Below are 22,147 nucleotides of genomic sequence, written 5' to 3' on the forward strand. Positions count from 1 at the left end.
AATGATTGACATACATCCTGCATTACAGCATCAAAAACCCTTTGAATTTTGCTTCCCATGGCGTTGTCTTACGGGCATAAAATTCCTGCTGAGTCAGAAAGCTGCTTTGCAGACTGGTATGATGGCTTTGACATGCAGACTTTTGTACATAATGTAATATTTACTGCAATTTGATTGATTAATCTTGAACACAGAGAGGTGTAGGACTTAATACTGCAGTGAAAATGAGTCCACAGGGAGTAAAAAAAAATCAAAATAGACAATTTTTTTTGTTACTCTTTGAATATAGTGCCACCACCACTATTTTCTATATGTTCCTTAAGATGGGGGCACCTGGAAATGTGTTGTGTACACAAATTCCTTACTTTCTTAATTTTTAAAGGGGTAAACTAAGAGCAAATCTTTTCTCAAGCGATTTATAGCTTTTAAACTTTGTTTGCAGGAAAAATAGGATGACAGTGACAGGAGCAAAATGTCATGAAACTGCATGGGATTCTGAGGGTTAAGGCCTCCAGATGATCATAGCAGTTTAGGTTTTTTAAGTTGTGGTATAACATTTGTCTTAAACGCTGAAATAAATCTGCAAAGTAACTAGAAATATAAGTTTTGATCACTTCTACTTTTTTAAATCATCACTGTGTAAGCTTTAAATCTGTAAACATACACATTCATACCAGCAGGTTTACTCTCATCTTCTTACAAAACATTAATTTTAGGTGACGTATTCTAAGATATTTAACTTACTGAAGAGGTTTAGGGCTACTCTCTCTCAAAAGGGACATAATTCACGTTTTTTAACTTTTTTTTCCTATCCAGAGATTTTTTTCAGAAATCCAACTTTTCTCAATTTTTTCAAGTCAAAGTAAAACACTGACATGCTTCAAAAGTCAAACCAAACATGGAGTTAATCACACAGTTTCTTATTTTATTAGAAATAGCATTAGCTGTACACTGCACTGTGCACTGTGCACCATAAACATTAGAAAGCATTTTTCTCCTCTTCCAGCTCTTTGGTCGAGGGATAAAATAGCATAGCAGAACTCCAGTTATCAAAATCCTATGTACACGTAAAAGCTAACTTTTGTCTTTTGTTGGAAAAAAAACACGTAGGAAGACTTTTGATTCTTTCATTGATAAAGTCCACTGGAGATGGATTTGATCCTCGTCCATAATGAGTCCATCAATCATCCAGGCCTGGTGACTCTCCTTGTTGTATTCTTGATGCTATTCTGATGGCTTCCTCCAGTGAAGGCTGATCACTAAGCTGTAGATGAAAAGAAAGATGGCGTGGATAATTCAAACACTGATTGACAAACTGATAACCTCTGTTAATCTACCACCACTGCTGATCTAATCTATTTACTCTTCCACCTCTTTAAAAAACAATACCACCTCTGACTGTGACTGACTGCTGTAGGCTGCAGGGCCTCACTGACAGAGTCACATGACGGCAAACAGCAGAAAGACTGTTTGAGAAGTGTTATTAACATGACAGAGGGGGCAGAAGGGGGTGAATGGAGACTGTTTTCAAGGATAAAATACTGTTGGTCACGAGATCTGGTCTCACCTCAGGGGTTTAAGTCTGAAGAGTTAACAGTATTTAAATAGACTATCACAGTACGGGTGCAGCTGAGACACGTTTCTCCTGGAAAGATAAGAGATATATCAGTCCTCTGTTGCAATGATTCCCAAACTGTGGCCCCCTGGTGGGCTAAGAAGGCATTACAAGTGGGCTGCATGATTTTTTCCAAAACAGTATGATTTTTGTGGGGGTGAGGATGTGAATACATGGATGCTCTGAGAGTGCATTATGTGGTCTCTGTACTTATGGGGTCTGAGGTGGCTTGTGGAAATGTGAGGCTTAAAGTGGGCCCTGAGTTGGAAAAGGTTGGGACCATGTACAGAGAAATGCGCCTGTGTTTATCACAAAAAAATGCTTTTAAACTTTAATGGGTCCTTGATGCACCACCCAAGTTTGGAGGGCAACACGTGAATGAAACCTTAAAGGGAAGGTGATGTCATGGTGGGTTTAGAGAAGGGGTACCAAGGGTTTTTGTTTGCCTTGAAATGCTGTGTACCTAATTTAATACGTGTACATTAAAGAGCCTGTAGGGGGACTCATGTTAAAGGCTGTTTTTACCACCACCTTCGGGAGGCTTGTCAAAAGTCAAATGCTTGTTGTGTCAGTGGGTGTGTTATGTTTTAGGAGGGTCTCGAGTGAAGGGAAGATTTAAGCTGCCAAACATGATTCATTGTGGGCTACGAAGAAGGAAACGGTTGAGTACTGGGATACTCTACACTGGGGTAATCATATTTCTGAATTTTTTAATTTATATTCTGAGAGAAAAATTATACTACTAAAAATCAGAGCTCAAAATTTTAGCTTTATTCCCCAAAAATCAGTGGAAAAAGGTCTAAATTCAGACATTTATCTAAGAGTTTCATATTTGTGTCAAAATTCTGTTTTTTTTTTCAAGATTGTGAAAAACAAAGTTAGAGTATATCTTAGAATGATGTCAATTTCTGAAATCCAATTCCCCTCAGACTTCTTCCAACTTTAATCTCTAAATTTTAACATCAAAGTCAGATACAGTATTTGTTTTTCTTGATCCTGAAAGCGAGTCTATTTTTTCTCTCTCTCAGAAATCTAAAAATAGTTTGTATTAATCTCAGAGTTCTGGGATTAATAGTTCATAATTAAGGTATTTTCTTCCAAAGTTGTCAGAAAACAGTCAGAATTCTGACTTTGATCCCAGGATTCTCATTTTGGTTATAGATTTTGCTCATCAGATCTTTTCTCACCTATTTCACTATCAGCCTTTTCAACTCTCCTGACTACCTGAAACGATTTTTGGTACCTTGTTCTTCCAGTTATTCATTAGAAGTTTAGATCATCTTCTCTTTTTTGTCCCACTTATATGCAAGGAAGTTAATGATGTTGTAAAAATTGAGCCACAAATTCTCAATTCTGTTTTATTTGTTTTTATGTTATGTTTCTCTAGTCACCTGAATTTCTAATCTTTTGTTATGTACCTCATTACATTGCATTGTATTTTTCTGTTCTCTATTTGTCATTATCTGGTTAGGACTCTCAACAATGAAATGATTCATCTCACAGAGTTGCTAAATATATTTTTAATGACTGAATTCTGACCCTTAAGCCAGACTGAAAGGTTACTGACCCTTTTACAAGTTGTTGGTGACCCCTGTCCTTTTGTTTTGATGTTTGTGCCTCAAATAAAATTGTGACATTTGTGTTTTGTTCAGGAATAAAAGAAGTCCTGGTGGTCTTTAAGGACCTGGATATGCTAACTCACACATCCTGAAGCAGTTTTCATTTAGTTTAGTCTTTTTGATCCCTACTCAAATGCACCAGCAGGAGAGCAGAAACACACCCAGACCCCTGAGCAGAGCCCCTCCTACCCATGATTTCCAGTTAGGCCTTTATGCTAACAGCTCTACAGGGCGGGATGTGAGGGGATTAGCGGGCAGGGGGCTAAAACAAGTGCCCTGAGGGCTGAAACTCCTGTCAGTATCATATGAACAGAGCAGTGAGGGAGACTTTCAGGGAAAACCAAAAGGTATCGATGAAAGACGATGAAGAATCAGCACCAAATGATCACAGAACTCCACTGTGCATGTCTCTTCCTTCTTTTAACAAATTCACACATTTCATGAGGCCGCTCTATGATTTTCTGCCTACCAACCTGCACAGCGATGTGAGTGCCATTAGAAGTTGCCAGTAACGTGACAGGATGAATTTCCTCCTGCTCTTGGCTGTAAGCCGCCTCCTCCACCGTGTGGAAGGACGCCATGTCAGGAGTCATGATGGCCACCTGAGGGAGACAGAGACAAGAATCAGCCATGACATTTATTCACACATATGTATACAAGTTCAAGTGTTGCAGAAGATATAAAAGTATAAATGTCATTAAAAAACTCAGTATGAAGATGTGGAGTTTTGATTTTTCTCCTACAAGAGGAGTAAACATCACTCCAGCACAAAGCTCAAAAAGACCATTCACCTGTTCATCCGAGCTGTCCGTCGTGACCATGGTAACAGAGTGAGCGCCTTGCGTGGCGAGTTCGTGTGCTGGGATGGTTATGGTTGTGCCTTCTTGAGTTACCATGGTGATTGTGCCCCCCATCGCCTGTAAGTCTGCTTCAGAGATGCTGACCTGACAGAGACAGAACAGATCAAAATCATTTGGGTCCTCGCCTCACCAAAATTGGCAAAAAATTTGTTAAAATACCAAACTTGACCCCCAACATCCCACAATTTGCTCTGTAGCGCCACCTAGGCACACTGAAACGCCTCTAGTCTCCAGTAGGAATGTTGTAAAGACATCAAACCAACGTCAAAATGTTTGTCTCATTGAGATGCAAAGATCATACACTGACACCCCTGACCTATCTCCAACAGGAAGCTGGCTATTGCCTTTCAAAATCAAATTTCACCACATTTTTACTCTTTTTTTCAAAAATGATCTCCTCTGTAACAATAAGTGGCATTGGCTTGAAATTCACTCACATGACAGACTTGACCCTGCTTTACAAAATGTCAACGGGATTTTGATGTTTGTCAAATGGTTTTCGAATTATGAGCCCTCAAAGCCGGTGAACCCATAAGAAGCCCTCTCAGCTCCCTCCATTAAGAATGAATGGCAGTGGAAGATCAAGCTGCCACATTTTGGCTTCTGCACAAAAAAGCTCAAGTCGTACAGCTTTAAAAATGACATGGATGAATACCCGACAAAATTTCCTCCAAAATTATCATATTTTTTACAGTGATTTAGGTAAAATCGTGGCCCCTATGAGGAGCTGTTAGCAAAACTTCACAGTGCAGCTGCAGCAATTGGTGATGATGTCACACATTCATTAGGAGTTCCGTGCAGCTGGTCATGTGACTTACTCAAGGCGGGAAAATGCGGTGTTTTTCACACACACACATTTGCTGCTACATTTTTACTTATTCTTAAAATTATAAAAGAAACTGTTTTGGTGGATTAATGTGAGACTGGAGGAACCGTCTCCTCCGGCTGAGAGATTAAGATGAAAACAATAATTCATCATTAAATGAAAGGCTCAGTGATCAGAGATGTGACCACTGAAAATGATTATTGTTCTGCTTCTAGACATTACAGATCCTGGTTTATTGCAGTATCTGATAGTCCCCGGGAACTATTTGAAGATTTTACCAGAAAAATTTGACAGAAAAGCTGAAAAGAGACAGAACAGTGTGTGCGCTGGAATCCTGAAGTTAAATTCAATACCTTTTTAAGACTTTTTAAAAACTCTTTCAAAACCTTTTGAGACCTCATTGTGACTAGCTGTTTGAATGGGAGTGTCAATTAACCTGCTTTTAGTTTCATGTATTCTTTTAAGCTTTATTCCTTCTCAGCTTACCTCATTTCTGTTAAAATGCAATTAACAACTATTAAAGATGGGTTGCTAATAACAGCTCATCCTCTCAAAAACGAATGTAGACGCCAAGCTGCCTCCTTTTTGTGGACTGGTTGAGAAACTCGTCAAACATCAACACAAACTGCCCAGCTTTGTTGATGCTGTCAAAAAGCTGCTGCTTAAAATACAGTGCTAACCCGGATCTCATGACATATCCAGTCTTGTCCTGGCCACATAAGAACGTCTTAACAATGTCAGAGTCCAGAAACATCAACTTAAAAATATCAGAAATGCCTTCGCTTGAGTTCAAAGAGTGGTGGTTCCCCGCTGTATTTAGGCACCAGATCACCTCAGCACGCAGGGTTGGTGTGCCACCCATAGCCACCCTTATGTTGGCAGACGATGAGGCAGAGGTCGCCGTCGTAGCAGTGTTAGCCTCCTCCCCTGTCATGTTACCAGGTGACCACACAGAAAGATGCTATTGAGAGCTGCTGCTGTCCGCGGCTAGGACAGTGTTGTGGCTAGTACTTGGCATATGAGATATAACATTTTTGCCCATCGATGCTACACTTATCATTTTCTTGCTAAGTGAGCAATAGGGATGGGTACTGAATTAGGTACTTTTATAGGTACCGACCAAATTTTGTCAAAAGTACCGGGTACCGATTCACGTAAAACCAAAAGGTACCATGTTTAGGTACCTAAATGCATCCTTGTGACTGTGAGGGAGTGGAAGAGTAGGCAGTTTTCCAAGCTGGACATGAACACAGGACTACAAGGTTATATAGCTAAGAATACATTTGTTACATTGAATTTTTTTTATACTTCATCCCCAAACAACTTGATATTTTTTTACCGTATAAACAAAAAAAAGTACAGAATATTGGTACCAGTGAGTACCAGTACCTATTGCCAGGTACCGGTCATAGGTACTGTATCGTCTCAAATGCGAAAGGTATCCATCTCTAGTAAGCAATAGGCTTCCCGGTTGTTGTTTGCGACCGGCTTTAGCCAGTTTTGAAACTTGGGCATGTGGAGCCAGGAGTTGGAGAACTTGCACTTTCCCATTTTGTTGTTGTTTGTTTCCTTATGCTCTGGGCCCCAGAACATTTGCTGCGTCATGCCGTCGCACCTGCAAGCGCGCTGCCAAATCAATTAAGTCAGTTCAAGCTCCGAGTACGCCACTGAAACATCGTTTTTTTTTCCACTGTGACTGTGGAAAAAATCTACTTTGCTGGAGTTAAAGCTCCAATACCAATAAAATTGAATACCTAATAAAATCCAGATTAAGACTTTTTAATACTTTTTAAGGGCCTTAATTTTCCCACAATTGATTTATCAATACTTTTTAAGACCCCGCAGACACCCTGCAGAATATGTTGGTTTTCGAAAAGCACTCCACAGATAAAGACACATTATGATTATTACCTGTTGTTGTGTCCCGTCCTCCTGTGTTACCAAAGCTACATGTTGCTGAGCGACCATGTCCGTGCTGTCCACGATGGGAACCTGCTCTGAGCCTGAGTCTTCGTTCTCGACCACAGCTGCAGTGTAGCTGACGTTGGGGTCATCGATGGCGTCTGGATTGGGACCGTTAGAAAAATAACACTTTGTCATAGTTATTTGATTTGATGCTTTAAATATTATCCACATTAAATTCTTTGGTCAGTAAATATCTTTAGTAAATTTCTTTTATATTCATACATGTTTGTACATTACTTCCTGTTTTTTCTACCTTTCTTTAGTCTTTTTCTCTTCTAGTGTTTCTTTGCGGTAACCAAATATGTGACAATGAAAATGTGACAACTGCTGGACAACAAGTTAAAGGTATTAAAATCCCTTGAAATACACTAAAAAATACAATCAAATGAAAGACCAAAGTGTCATCTGTAGGTAAGTTTAAATAAAGCAGTAATTTAAGTGACTCATCTATAAAATTTAATCCAATCATCACTCAAGTTGTTCAATTTCACCTTGCAATAGCACGAAAGTTGCCTGATTGAATGAATAAATCCAAAAGAGTTTCTGCGATTCATTCCTTGTCTGACTCCTGATACTTTAAGTTTTGTTTTCAAGTTCAATCTACATCTAAAACTCTGAATCTAACCTCTTTTCAATAAAATTCTCAATGTGACATTATTCACACACCTGTCGGGGGCTCAAAGTACGCCTCCTGCTCCTCCTCGATGGGCTCTGTGTCGTTGTGAGCCGTGCGTTTGTGCATTGCGAGCGTTGAGATCTGCTTGTAAGTTTTCCCGCAGTGGTTGCAGTTGTACGGCTTGCAGGGCGTGTGAACCACGTGGTGTTTGTAAAGGCTGGAGTACTCTGTGAACCGCTTTTCACAGCCGGGCACGGTGCAGACGTACGGTTTCTCTCCTGGGAACAAAAATTTTAAGATCATTATGAACCAAAAGTTGTCAAGATGTCAGTTGTTACAATAATAGGCCTTATGCACAAGCAAGCATGACGTGTATCCGGTTAAAAATCTGTTAATGTTTTTAATTGCGGCCTGATTTTTTACGGGCTTGTATGTTCAGGGATGAAAGCTGATATTTTGCTAAAAAAAACAAAGTTTAATTGATGTTTGCTAACCACTAGCATACTAATAGAATTCCCCATGTATGTTAGCGTCAAGCTAGTGCCAAGTGCTCTATATCGTTTTTGGTAGATTAAGAGCTATACAACATGTTGAATAGATTAAAAATTACTCTCTTGTGCGAGACTATTACACTTGTTTGTGTGTTTATTGATGAAAGTTGATATTTTGCTGGAAAAAGGAAGTTTGATCAATGTATGCTAACGGCTAGCATATATCTTGTAAGAGAGTTCTGTATCAGCGGGCTATCAGGGAGATCTCTTGTAGCCCTGTTTTGACCTTGTGCTTTGATAAAAGTACAAACTAGGGATGGACCGATGATTTGGGGCTGATATTCGGCATTTTGAAGCATGGTTAACTGGTTTTAACAGACGGCATCACATCACTCCAGTTTTAGCCACCCTTCACTGGCTTCCTGTGAGCTTCAGAATTGATTTTAAGATTTTATTGATTACTTTTAAAGCAATCATGGGGCTGGGCCCCAGTTATTTATCTGAGCTTCTAGTCCCCTATGTGCCAGCCCGCAGCCTTAGATCCTCTGGTGAAGGCCTGCTGGTCGTTCCAAAGTCGAGACTCAAAACTAAGGGTGATCGAGCTTTCTCCATCCGAGCACCTCGACTTTGGAACGACCTGCCGGAGGAGATAAGGCATGCGGAGTCTGTTGCTTCTTTTAAGTCCCTTTTAAAAACTCACTTTTACAGACTTGCTTTTATGTGATGCCGTCTATTACTGTCTTTTACCATTTTTTAATGTCTTTTATCTCTATCTTATTTATTTATTTATTTTATTTTATTCATTTGCCTATTTATTTATTTATTTCTTCTTTTTATTATTATTATTATGTATATGTGTATGTATATGTATATGTATGTATGTGTATGTATGTGTATGTGTATGTGTATGTGTGTATGTATGTATATATATATATATATATATATATTTTTTTTTTTTACTCCTTTGGTTAATTTATTAATACTATTATGTGTTTTTATTTATGTATTTACTTTTATTTATTTAATTGCGTTCCCTATTCTTGCTGATTTTATGTTTTTTATGTTTGGTCCTCATGGTCTCTCTTTTTAGACTGCATGGTTCTTGTATTGTCTGGGTTTCTATTAAGTATTATAATTTATGGAAAGGACCGTTCCACCCTTTGTCCTTTTACACTGCTATTTGATTGTATTTCATTGTGCTTATTGTTATTTTGTTTTTTGCTGAATGCTTGTAAAGCACTTTGTAAACTTTGTTTTAAAAAAGTGCTATACAAATAATAAAATTATTATTAATTATTATATCGGCATCAGCCTTTTTTTTCATCCAACGGCCGATAAGAAACAAATTCAAAACTGTGTTGTTGCCACTCTGATTGGCTTGGGTAACAGCCAATCAGCAGTGCAGTTATTACAGTAATTGCAGTTACATTGAAATTTTGGAAAACTTTATTTACTGTAGAAAACTTTAGCTATTTATTTTCGATGTTTTCATTTAACTTTAGAAACATGACGCTAAGCCTGGGAGCTGTTTACTAAACTCATGCTTGAAGGCATTTGAATGCAGTTAAGCGTTTGAGTTTGTATTTTTCTTTTTAATTTTGACACCAATGGTTTCACTATGACTGCAAATTAATATCGGCCTCAAATATTTTATCGGTCTTCTTGACTACAGATACTCGGTATCAGCCTGGGAAAATCCATATCGGTCTATCTCTAGTACAAACACATGAAGTGAGAGGTATATATACATGATTGAACTTACTTCAAAGTATGATTGACCTGAAGCTCTCAACTTTAAACAGGAAAGCAAGTCTTCTAGCTCGGGCTAGCTACTGTTAGCAAATTACCTTTAAAGCTCCAAACACATAAAAATACGTACATTTTAAAGCCTTTACATGACTTACTACATGGTGTTGTTCTAGATACCTGGACGATTCTCTGTATATCATTAACAGAGACTTTAGGTAGCTCCAGAAAACACCATATTTATCTAATCTCTACCATCATAACACCGTCTACTGTCACTTTCTACTGCTTCTTTGGGTAACCGGAAATGCCCTTGCCACTGCACACCAATACGGAAGTGATTTGTGCAAAGAGTCGATACCTCAACATTAAGTTGTATTTCCATAAATCACCTGACTGAGATCATAAAAAACTCACCTGTGTGTATCCTCATATGGTTTTTGTAATTGGTGGCACTGGCAAATGAGCGCCCACAGCTCGGCTCGGAGCAGTAGTATGGTCTCTCTCCGGTGTGTGTTCGGATGTGGACTTTCCGGATGTTGGAGGTTGTAAACGACCTGCCGCAGCCTTCAACTGGGCATTTAAAAGGCTTCTCTCCTGCAGAGAAGAGTCACCAGTTTAAAGATTTCATATTATAAATGCAATTATTGCCTTGTGTTGTTCCTGGTTGTGTACCTGTGTGAGTCCTCGTGTGCTTCTGGAGGTCTCCAGAGGTTTTGAAGGACTTGCAGCAGTTCAGCTCCTGACACCTGTATGGCTTCTCCCCCGTGTGTGTGCGTGAGTGACTCTTTAACCCATACCCTGGAAAGGAGACACTCAGTTAGTCGCTACTTGATAACGTCAGGGGTGTGTTTTTATCTTTATACAATTGGAAATCAAACAATTACATCAAAAACAGTCAAATGGTTTGATTTGAATTTTCAGTCACCTGTTGCAAACTTCCTCCCACAGCCGGGGTAGTCACAGATGTACGGTTTGTCTCCTGTGTGGGAGCGCTCGTGTACCTGCAGGATGCACAAACAAAACAGCGTCAGGCTAAAAAACAAACATTAGAAGAAGATGCTACAGAAAAAAAAAACTTTCAACACACACACTTGAGTAGACACATGTAAAACATCACACACACACACACACACACACAGCTGCCTCACCTTTAGGTGGTGTGCAGTGGTGTAGAGCTTTCCACAGCCCTCGTATTCACAGCGGAAAGACTTCTCGCCTACGTTTGAGCCTCTGCTCTGCCGGTTATCTTGACCTTGTAACACAATCTGAAATAAAAAGATAAAATCAGACTTTGCTTTTGAAGCAGAGGATAAACAGCTCATGAAACTGTACTCTGGAAGAGGTACTGTACCCGCATGTGGACGCCGTTGTCAGCGTCCACCCTGCCGAAGGGCGCCAGAGGGTTTTCTATGTTCTCCACCTGACAGAAAGAAGAGGGAAAACTTTCAGCATTTCACCAAGAGCTACAAAAAGTGACATACCGGTTTTATTTTTGACAGCAAATTCTGATTTAGTCTTGGTCTTTTGAATCACACAGTATTTAGTTTTAGTCATACTTAAGTCTCCAGAAACCTTTAAGTGCAGTTTTAGTCGATCCACACGTGGGGTGTTGCAGAGCCCCGTCAGGAAGTGCGGGTGTGTGCCTCGAGATCACATGCTATGTTTTGCTTGAAGGCAACACATTCTCATCAAACTACTGATGATTACATACACAGGATATGGTTTAAGTTTTGCATTTCTTAAATATGCACTGAGGTCAACATGTAAATATGTTATTTGGTCTGTATACCCACATAAGTTTCTTACCTTTTATATGGCAAAATGCACATTACTAGGTGGAGTTGATAGCTATCATGCACCCTATTTGCACTATGTTCTCAGTACTGGTCAACTGTAAACCTTGGTTTATTCCTGAGTTCTAAAACTTGTTAATGCCAAAAAAATATTGTTCATAATGCCGGGCAGACACTGTGCGATTTTAGCAAACGTAGAAATCTGTCTGTTGGGAAATGCTCCCACTGCACGACCGGGTTTGTCACTTGTACTCTGTTTGACCCTGCGACATGAGTACTGATACTGTACGACTGCTGTCAGCCATGATTATTGACAACCATGACTACTTGTCGGCGTCAGTCGGCGTGTGACGGCACGACATGCTCGAGCGTGAACAATGAAAAACAAAGGTTCCTAGTTCCTATGACTGCCCGCCAATGTTTAAAGCTCCACCGGTGTCTTCTGCGCAGGTGGGAACGTGGAACCGTGACGTAACACCACTCACATCGTACGAGCTACGGCGAAAATTTCTGACATGCCAGAAGTTTGATCGGGAGGTCGCAGCATTATCGCTAGAACATAGCAGCAATTAATCCTTCCTCATGAGTGTTCTCACACTGTACGGCTTACGACCTCCCGACCGGACATCCCGACGCTACGATGTTTCCATGATGACGCAGCGTGGTCTGCGACAGGAAAATCGTGGTGAAACCCCTCGAAATCGTACAGTATCTGCCTTGCATAAGACAGTAAAAGTGAGTGACTGTTTACAGAAACTCGTGGTTTTTGTTCACATTTTGTTCTGTTGAATGTATAAAATGCAGGGTTTAATACCTGTTAATAACCACTGAGCACAGCATCTATACAGAAACTTGTAAATTCAAGGTGGTGAATCGTGTAGCAAGTGACCCTTAATGTTCACTGATGACAGGAAAAATGTGGCACATAACAGTGAAACAGGTCTATTTTATTTTTGTTTCAAAATGATTTTCATTCAAATCCCAAAAGTGTGGAATGATCTGCCACTTAAAATAAAAAAATCCCCCACCCTAACGACTTTTAAATCGCACCTTAAAACTAACTTTTATTCTTTGGCTTTTAACTCAGCATGAGAGTTGTGTGATCCGTGTCCTTTTATGGTCTTATCCCCCCCCCGCCTTTTTAATTACTCTTATTTGTTTCTATGTGTTACTTAAATTAATTTTATTTCTTTTATTGATGTTCTCATATATTATTTTAACTGTGCAGCACTGTGATATCGCCAAGTATTGTATCGTTGTCCAGAATATCGATATCGTATCATCATGAAACTGGTGATTTACACCCCTAGTGCCTACTAGGGGTGGGTACAGAATTAGGTATTTTTAAAAGTACCTACTGAATTGTAGCAAAAGTACCGTTTTAGTTAAGTTTAGGTACCTAAATGCATCCTTCCGACTGTGAGCAGGTAGAAGAGTAGGTGATTTTCCATGCTGGACATAAACACAGCAATGGTTATACATCGAAGAATAAATATGTTAAATTGAAAAAATATATAATTTATTATTAAACAAATCAATATTTTTTTTATCACATAAACACAGAAAAGTACTGGAAACCGGTACCATACCGTCTCTCTGGTTTCTCTGCTGAAAAGGGAATTTTTGTGTTGGATTTCTGGCATTAGGTTTTGTGATCTCAATATTTTTTGTTTTTTTAGTGGGTTAAAGTTGGCTTTCTTCTGAGATAATCAAATGTAAAGAGTATTGATTTAAAATATCAAATTTTACTTTATTAAAATGCAATTTAAAATATCTAATGTACAAAAATAATGTTTCGGTTAAATAGAAGTGTTAAAACCTACATTAAATCTGGTTTAACAACTTGATGTCCTGTCATTGTTAAAAGCTTTAAATAGGGTTAATGATTTAAGTTTAAAATCAGTATAAAATCCAGGCTAAAATATAAAGTAGTTTTTTTCAAACAAATAGTTCAAAAAATGAAGAATATTCAATATTCTGTAAAGCAAATGTTTATTTAAATGTTCTTCTGCTTGTTTGAAAAAATGCTGAAATATTTAACAGTGATTTGTTTTGGGATTGTAGGTTTTTCACCTGCTTGATTCCTGATGAAAAATAAAAAAGGGATTGAGTGAAAACCTGAGGTCTGGTTCAGTCTTTATCAGGTGTGTGAAGCCATGTTGCTGTAAAAACATGTGACACGGTGGTCTGATGCTTTTCTTTTGTTATTTCTCGCCTTTTCAGCTCCACCCTTGCTCTTCTTACTGTTTATATTCTTGAGAATGTACCATAGACTGTGTAATAATAAAGGTTTGTATTTGTTCCCATGATCCTCTGACAAGCATTGCTGCTTGTGCATGTGCTCCAACGTGTTGTCAAGGTAAGGTGCTGTCTCCATCCCTCCCAAACATTTTTGTGTCATCATTATTTTTTTTTGGACAAAAATGTCATCTACATTTCATCACAGTCTTCGTCATCATGCCTTTTTGTTAGTCTTTTTTTAATTTTTCGTCACGGACAAACATTTTTCGTCCATGCAAAAGGTTCACGGACAAACATTTTTTGTCATGGTCTTATTCACCTTGGTGGTGTACTGCTCAAGCACGCTGATAGTTTCAGGATCGATGGCTGCAGCCTCAGCCTGCAGGTCAGCGATGGTGCCGTCGGCCTGGATGGCGAGGATGGTGTTTGACTGAGGCATGTGCACCGTGTGCTGGATGTAGGCAGTGCTGCCGTCCTCCAGCTGCACCTCCTGCAGGCCGCTCTGGTCGTAAGTCTCTGCAGAGAAATGAAGAGGAGGAAGAGGATGTTCATGCGAGGGTTGAATGAGGAGACTGGGCCCAGGTCCAAGATGAAAACTGAGACGGTTGAAAGCTCATGGATAAGGTTTGTAGTTTTCAGTATCATTTATTTTATTTAGCCTTAACTCCTTATTATTTAACACTTTCTATTCAGAGCCTACTCTGATATTTTTCTTTTATTATGTATAAAGGCAACTGTAGTGACCAGTGATGCCAGTAACGCGCGTTACTCTGATTTCACCACCTTTTTCAGTAACGAGTAATCTAACACGTTACTATTACCAAACCAGTAATCAGATTAAAGTTACTTATTCAACTCACTGTGCGTTACTTTTTCTTTTCATTTTTCATGTAAAAAAAATCTAAATGCTTTTTTCTTGTGTCTCTGGGATTGACGGGAGTCACGTGTTCATCACGTTTTCAGCATGAGGACAACTCGCGTGTAATAGCAGCCAGTGACACAAAGATATACATAGAGGGAGAGGAGAGATGTTTGTTTCTAGCTGGAAACACGGTCACTGTTTTGAGTTTGTGTCAGCTAAAGATGATAATATTATGGCTCGTTGTTCACTCTGCACTGGCAGTTTCCTTAAGATTAGTGCTGTCAGGCGATTAAAAACATTAATCTAATTAATTACAGGATTTGTAATTCATTAATCAATCTAATTAATCGCATTTTAATCTGATATCTTCTTAAGGTCCCAAAATAAAGAATTTCAATTCCAGGACATTAAAATTACATTAAAGACACTAAAAAACATTTAAAAATAAGGTGGGAATATATACAACACATTTTTAGGTACCCTGAGGCATAAGGAACACATGAAAAAAGTTTTATGGTTCTATCTTTACAAAATCTACACAGTCCTGCACATAAGATAAGCTGATTTTATTTTTTGACGGATTTTGCTTCTGTCACGTTTTTACTCGATGTGGACTCAATTTTCACTGCAATATGAACTTCTATACTTCTATGAGGTCAGGAGAACCAGGGCTACAGGCTAAAAACTGTGAGGAACTATGTACAAAACACTTATTTCAAGTCTTGGATCAAAGAAAAGTGAAGTATTTTCAGTTTTACATGCTCTGAACACACAAACTGTTGCTCATTGGTGCAGAGCAGCCCCAAGCTGAAACATGACACCAGGAAGATGGAGGCAAATTTTCAAAGAATTCTTAAGCTTTAAATACAGGACAAATATCGATCATTCAGGGCTTGTTTAATGAAGTAAAGAGTGTAGAATTATCTGTTTTTTACAGAATTGAGCTAGAGCAAACGGTTGATTTTCTGCAGATTTTCAAAAAGGATGTGTGAATAAACGAGATGTGGTCAGCAGTCTCACAAAAGTCACTCTCGCTTTCCCCCCGTCGGAAATTTGAAAATCTGACGAGAACACCACTTTTTCCAAGTAGGACAAACTGTTTGTAAATGCCAGACATTTGAAAATGAGTGCGTTTTTGAACGCCCCGCGGGTTTTGGATCCAGATTAATCTGCGTTTATTTTTATAACGCGTTAATTTGCGGTGTAACTAATTAATCTAATTAATGCGTTAAAATGACAGCCCTACTTGAGATATTTCACTCAAACATTTAGGAATCAATCAGAGAGATTTGCGCACTGCGGCCATAAACGCTTGAGAAGTTGTTTGATTTTTACCTGGGGAAGGGTGAATCCTGTCTTTCACTGTAACTCCCTCTATTCCATGATCTGAACCCTCAGTTTAGCTCAAATCCATCCGCTGAGGAGCAGAGCAACATAACGTAGGCTACAACGAGGCACCCGGTGGCAAGCAGGGGCGTGCCCAGACTTTTTAGACTGGGGTGCCCCGAGCAGGGTACTGAGGATTATGTGAGCCCACACTCCAGCAACATTTATTTTTGCTTATTGTATTTCAAATACAGGTTCAATAGACTACAGCTTTAAGAAAAATGAAACCGATAAAAACCAAACTAGACCAAAAAAAAAAAAAAGAATTTAAAAAGAAAATAATTTAAATAAAAAGTTGCGCAGTGCACCAAAAATGGTACTGTAAAAGCATTCGTTGTTGAAATTCAAAATATGTAAAATGAATATTGTTGTTTTTAATTTTTAAGTACACGTTTTACAACTACCAATGTCTGCATGTTACTTTAAAACAAAACATGTGGGCTCATATTATAATTCATTTTAATTGCATTGTACAATTTTTGCCAAATCATGCAGCTGCAGGTGTTGTTGGCAGCTGCTGAAAGTAACTAACAAAGTCACTTGTAATCTAACTTAGTTACTTTTAAAATCGAGTAGTCAGTAAAGTAACTAAGTTACTTTTTAAAGGAGTAATCAGTAACTAGTAATCAGATTACTTTTTTTCAAAGTAACTGTGGCAACACTGGTAGTGGCTGAATTTCCCTGGAGAAATAAAGATGCTTATAGAAGAAATGAGCTTCTGCTCATAACTAAAGCTCTTTGTTGTCTCACCTTTGGGTGTGTGAATGTAGGCTGTTGTCCCATCTTCCAGCTGAACCGCTTGTCCGTCTTCAAGCTGTAAACTGTCCCCTCCTACAAACACAACATGTATCAACACAGCATCAATAAACGAGACCCCACTTCCTGTGAGCTCATGGGCGCCTGTGCATCATTTCTGTCACTAGCCACGGTTACATGAGGAGTTTTTCGTCTTTCCGAATGGAATCTTTCTGAATGACTTTTCCGAAAACAATAGTATACATGGAAAGGAATATTCTCTGGTCTACATGTGCTGCTGTAATCAAACAGAATACTCAACGGGGCATGCGCAGAAAAACATAGACATCGCGTGATCTATCAATTACGGAGGACAACAGTTTTTTTTTTTTATCACGGTGTTGCAATACTCCGTACTGCGAGTGTCCGTCCAGTCTTGAAATTATGTTCAGTTCTTTAAAGTTTGGATCAAAAGCAAACTTTCCTCCATTGCTGACGGTTCGCGGCCATTTTTAAACTTGAGGAACGTCTCTAGTTGCGTCTTACGTCATATCTGAGCATGCGCTGAGAGAACGTACCCTGACAACTTTCCGTCTGAGTGGACACATGATTCCTCAATCAGTTTGGGGAAAGGAATATTCCACCCCTGTGAAACTGATTAAATTTTCATTCAGATTGGCATATTCTTTCAGAATGAGGTGTAAACAAAGGTTAAATTCTTTCAGTTTGAGCAAATAAACTGAATGCAAGCGCAATATTTGGGTCCATGTATACGTGGCTACTGGTAGTTTGTAGCTTCCTGCAGAAAGTTGTGACTAACCTGCTTTCGGCATCGACACGTGCTGAACATAGGCAGCAGATCCGTCCTCTAGCTGGATCACCTGACCGTCCATGATCTGACCGTCTGAAAAGGCGGCTTTGGAGTCGTGTTGGATGTACGCTGTGGATCCATCTGCAAGAGTGACAGCCTGCAGGCTCACCGTGTCCATGCTGTCCATCTGATCACCGTCTGGGGATTCAGTTAAAGATGACAGAACTTAAACAGTTAAGCTAAAGATTTTGACAACAGTGCTTCTTGCATTTGGGAGATTTACTCAGCAGCTTCAGTAGAAGTGAGAGTTAAAGAGCTCACCTGCAACAGTCACAGCCTCTGTCAGACAGAGAGTGACCGGCTGCCCGTCTGCATCATGAAACTCAGCCATTCCCTGCGAGTTCCGGTTTATCTGGGCCAAGAGCATGCTTCAGCTGCTGCAGAGACACAAGCAGGGGGCGCACTTTAAATGTCAGACCACACAGAAACCACGACAGGAACACTGAGGACGGAGACATCTGCTGACTGCTACCCTACAAGCACTGCATCTTCAACATTTCACACAAAATCTTGCTCAACAGTCTTTTGAGCCCGCATGCATTTCAGATGCGATCATCTAATATTGATGAAGCAGCCATATATGCTCAACTGATCCTGAAGAAACAATCCAACAAGCCATAATGAGCTTAACTTCTAAACAACTAAAATATCCTCAGGAGTCTGAGCAGAGTTAATAAACCACTCAGCAAAAACTGAAATCTAAGCAAGAGTGCATGTCTTACTCTTAGTAAAGACTGTCTTATTAAACTTCATGAGCCACTTTTGCCTGGCAAGTTCAGAAAAACGGTTTTATTCAAGATATTAAAGGAAAAAATTGGTTTCTGAATTGTTTTTTCAAGAGTAAAGAAATCTGCAAGTGAGTGAAGAAACAAATAGGCAGGTAAAAGTGGCTCATGTAAAGTCTGTTAAGACTTTTTAGTCCTAAAAGCAAGACATAAACACTTGTTTAGATTTCAGTTCTTGCAGCACAATAAAAAAAACATCTTTGCTACCAAACTGTGGGATAGCTTTTATTGTGCTTTTCATGTTGCTGTTATTTTTATCACCTGCTATCACTACCAAAACCTACATATTGCAGGTGTTGAACATCATGTCAGTGTCTGTACTTAACAAGAATACCCCTCCATCCCTGGCTTCAACATGACCTCATTCTCCCTGACTCATGTTTATATGTAGCAGTGTAACATGACAGTGATGCTAACTTAGCCCACACAGCACACACATTGTTTGCTCCACTTATGTGCAATGATATGATACAGTAGTGCAATAAAATAAAAGTTTAATTTAAAGTTGTTTTGTACGGAAGCGTATTGCATTCACCTGAAGAAAAAAAACAACTCAGGTTTTACGGAGTAATTTATTTTTTGGTTTGTTTTTTGTTATAATTATTATACTGGTTTGTTTTTGTTATGATTATTTCTGTTTTTATGAGTAATTTTTTATGGTCATTAATTTTGTTTTTCTGATTAATATTTTTTTTATTGGTTTGTTTTTTGTTATAATTTTTTCTGTTTTCAGATTACTTTTTACCTGTTTTTCAGAGTAATTTTTTCCTGAAGTATCGGGATACTTAGAAATCCCGCGAGAACCTCAACCTGCTGTTTTTCATGGCAGTTTTTTCCTCCTGTTTTTAGGAGTATTTTTAAAAATATTTTGCTGAAGTATCGAGCTACTTCAAAATCCTGTGAGAACCTCCAACCTGCAGACGACTCCCGTGGATGTGTGGTGGCTCCTGTGTCCCACACGGATCAGAGATCCTGTTCCGCACATATATACCTTCTCCTTAACTTTCTACCGGTCCGTACGGTATTAGCCACACAGGGTATGATACCCTTGTTATGTTTTCAACTTTATCCTCATATTTTATAAATAAAATAAAAAAAACTGCAGTGACATTGTAAGACGTTTCGGTTGATATTAAATACATCAAACACATTTAAAATATAACACTGACTGAAAACAATCAAAGGGAGTGTTTGCATGTGCTTTGTTATGTAGGGCTTTTAATAAATTAAGCAGCAGAACTGCTGTCACTTCTGGTACACAGACCACTTATGGCAGCAGTCTGCAACCTTTACTTTCAAAAGAGCCGTTTTGCCTCAGCTCACCTGGATGAAAGTCATTCGGGAGCCACAAAATCTACTTTATCTTCACATTAAGACAAAAAAAAAGTGTATAATCAGGTGAATAATTATCTAAATGAGAAGTTTTAGTGTTTATAAATTTGTACTTGTGATTTCTTTGTTTTTTATCTAATTTATTTTTTAATGAATTTGCAAATTTAAGGGAAAAAAAGGAAATTTTTAGTGTCATAGATTTTATAAATTTTGCAAAATTTGGAAATTGAAAAAAAGATCAAAAATTTGCAAAATAAAAAATGAATCTTAAAAATGTGCAAAATTTTAAAGAAATTGATGAAATGTCATAAATTTGCAAAAAAAAAAAAAATAATAATAATAATAATAATAAAAAAGAGCGGCAGGTTGGAGACCCTTGACTTATGGTGTAAATGTAACTACAGAGGTAGTCATACGATGTGCTGTACTGGTAATATTAATCGTTTTAAGTAATTGCTGAGGCAATGAGCTGGTTTTGGGCTGGTTTTTGGCTGGTTTTGATGTGTCACCCAGACCTGGTAACCCTGGTTTTGAGGGCTTTTCCAGCCTCATTAGCTTAATGAAACACAAATGATGTTGTTGTATCTAACATCTACTTAAATGCTACTTGCTGAGGCATGTTCTTAACTTATTCAGAAGGTCTTGACCTAAATTTGACTACAAGATAACCGGACCCGAAAGCGTGAATTGGTGTCTTTATTGACATTAAACGTTGCGGTGTGGGCGCTTGTTATTCTGAATTGAGGGCTAGCTTTAAAGCATCTTACAATGACACAACAAAACTAGTGAGCCAGCTGAGTGGTAAAGCTAACGCAGGTCAGTTAGCTCGAAGTGACAGTTTGTTAGCATGAGAGAAGCCGCCTAAACGCCATGGGGAGGTTAGCATCCATGCTAATAGCACTGCTAACTACGTCAAAAGGAGCTGTCACGACTTTTCAGCTGTAAAAGCAAAACACGGATGTAAAGATGGCCATGTTAAACAAGAAAGCAGCTTTACGGGGTTAATATTTGAATGATAAGATGAGTCTGTGGAATCTAGAAGGCTAGTTAGCATTCACGAAGCTGTTAGCTTCGTTAGAGTTAGAAGCGACGCAGTAAGGAAACAAGAACCATGAGCTAATTAATGTTAACATAAGCATTTAGACTCGACGGGTGTCACTTTATTGTGAGATTAAAACAGTATTCCTAATCCATCTTCTCAATCCTTGCCGCAGCCTGACACTCCCGCTCTCAGAGATGGCTGTGGGAATAATGCACACTGGGTAAAAACCAATTTATTTACTAACCTCCGAAAAATTTCCAACAATTCCTCCTGTTCGACCACCATGCACCAGTGCAGCGTCCACACACCGGGAACATGTATGACAGCACGATCCTCCGTGCGCGGTACGGACGCGCTGATTGGCTACAGAGCACCAGCTCCAGTCTGTGTGCCTTTTATTCAGCTTCCCGGGCCCCTAGCAGACGCCATTCCGCGTCGGTTTTCGTATTGTCTGTGGCTTCTGACTGAAATTGAGCAGCGGTGCCATCAAAATAAATATTTAAGCTTCTGCATTAAACTACAACCATCCGGTTCTACGGATTCGAGCCTCGCTGTGTCACAGCATGCGGTTACAGCTCCTCTTCGGTGACATAAACAGTGATGTGTGGGTCGATTTTTCGGCATCCATGTTGAAAACAAGGTCGTGTGGGAAAAAAGGGGAACATGGGCAATGCAGTGAAGAGAGGCTCAGAGGGATGAAATGTCCAGCTGATACATGACAGGAGAGACTACAAAGAGGAAAACGACTTAAAATACATTAATGATTCGGATAGTAAGAGCAGATAATCTTAAATAAGGGGCAAAATATCTGGAAATAAGAGTAAATCATCTGAAAATAAGCGTAAAACATCTGAAAGTAAGAGCAAAACATCTGAAAACATAAGCCAAAAAATCGTACAATATGTAAAAACACTTAAGTACTTGCAAAAATTTGAAAACATGGGGGGAATCTTCAAATACAAGTAGAATATCTGAAAAATCAAGGTAAACAAAAAATAATAATACGTCATGACACAACATCATGAAATATGAGAAAAGCAATTTAATACAAAAAACCTCAAAAATAAGTAAAGATCTTAAAAGACAAGCAAACACTAAAATTACTAGAATAACATCTAAAAAAAAAAAAAGTATAAGGAAAACAGGACATTGTTGACTTGGTGTTCAAATGATGTGTGATGAGTTGGACAAAAAAGTTCAGTCCATGGAGGCCCTGCCTCTCATCATCCTGGCCCTGCTCCCAGATACCCCAGCACACCTTTGGGACTAGACCAGTCCTCGTTTCCCCAAGTCAGGACGGTGTTGGATGAGAGGGGACCCTTTAATTTATGAGGTTGGTGAGTATGTTATGGCTAATTG

The 22,147-nt window shown here is 38.9% G+C and overlaps 1 protein-coding gene across 2 annotated transcripts; it reads right to left on the bottom strand.

Annotated features, from left to right (window-relative positions):
- Positions 1-928: 928 nt before the first annotated feature.
- Positions 929-21,425, bottom strand: znf143b (zinc finger protein 143b). Of its 2 annotated transcripts, none has more exons than XM_074678171.1 (15): positions 21,033-21,425; positions 17,891-18,003; positions 17,579-17,767; positions 16,774-16,854; positions 14,095-14,291; positions 11,093-11,161; positions 10,890-11,006; positions 10,667-10,742; positions 10,414-10,539; positions 10,156-10,335; positions 7,552-7,779; positions 6,832-6,983; positions 4,026-4,178; positions 3,708-3,836; positions 929-1,264 (listed from the first exon to the last, which is right to left on the bottom strand). In XM_074678171.1, exons 2-15 carry the CDS (start codon positions 17,994-17,996, stop codon positions 1,181-1,183), a joined length of 1,887 nt encoding a protein of 628 aa, XP_074534272.1. In that variant the 5' UTR covers positions 17,997-18,003; positions 21,033-21,425; the 3' UTR covers positions 929-1,180. The 2 variants fall into 2 exon arrangements, with proteins under 2 accessions (XP_074534272.1, XP_074534271.1); XM_074678170.1 differs by having other exon boundaries at positions 17,891-18,006.
- Positions 21,426-22,147: the final 722 nt, after the last annotated feature.

Source organism: Halichoeres trimaculatus, unplaced genomic scaffold, assembly GCF_033239565.1.
Source record: "Halichoeres trimaculatus isolate MK-OKI-2021-1 unplaced genomic scaffold, fHalTri1.1 fHalTri1_scaffold_10, whole genome shotgun sequence".
NCBI classification, from domain to species: Eukaryota; Metazoa; Chordata; class Actinopteri; order Labriformes; family Labridae; genus Halichoeres; species Halichoeres trimaculatus.

Excerpts from the sequence above, each read along its gene's own strand:
- znf143b (XM_074678171.1), bottom strand. The coding sequence starts at position 17,996 with ATGCTCTTGGCCCAGATAAACCGGAACTCGCAGGGAATGGCTGAGTTT. Across the intron at positions 11,007-11,092 it reads ACAACGGCGTCCACATGCGG|ATTGTGTTACAAGGTCAAGA; the intron begins GTACAGTACCTC and ends TTTTTATTTCAG. Across the intron at positions 1,265-3,707 it reads GCACTCACATCGCTGTGCAG|CTTAGTGATCAGCCTTCACT; the intron begins GTTGGTAGGCAG and ends TTTCATCTACAG.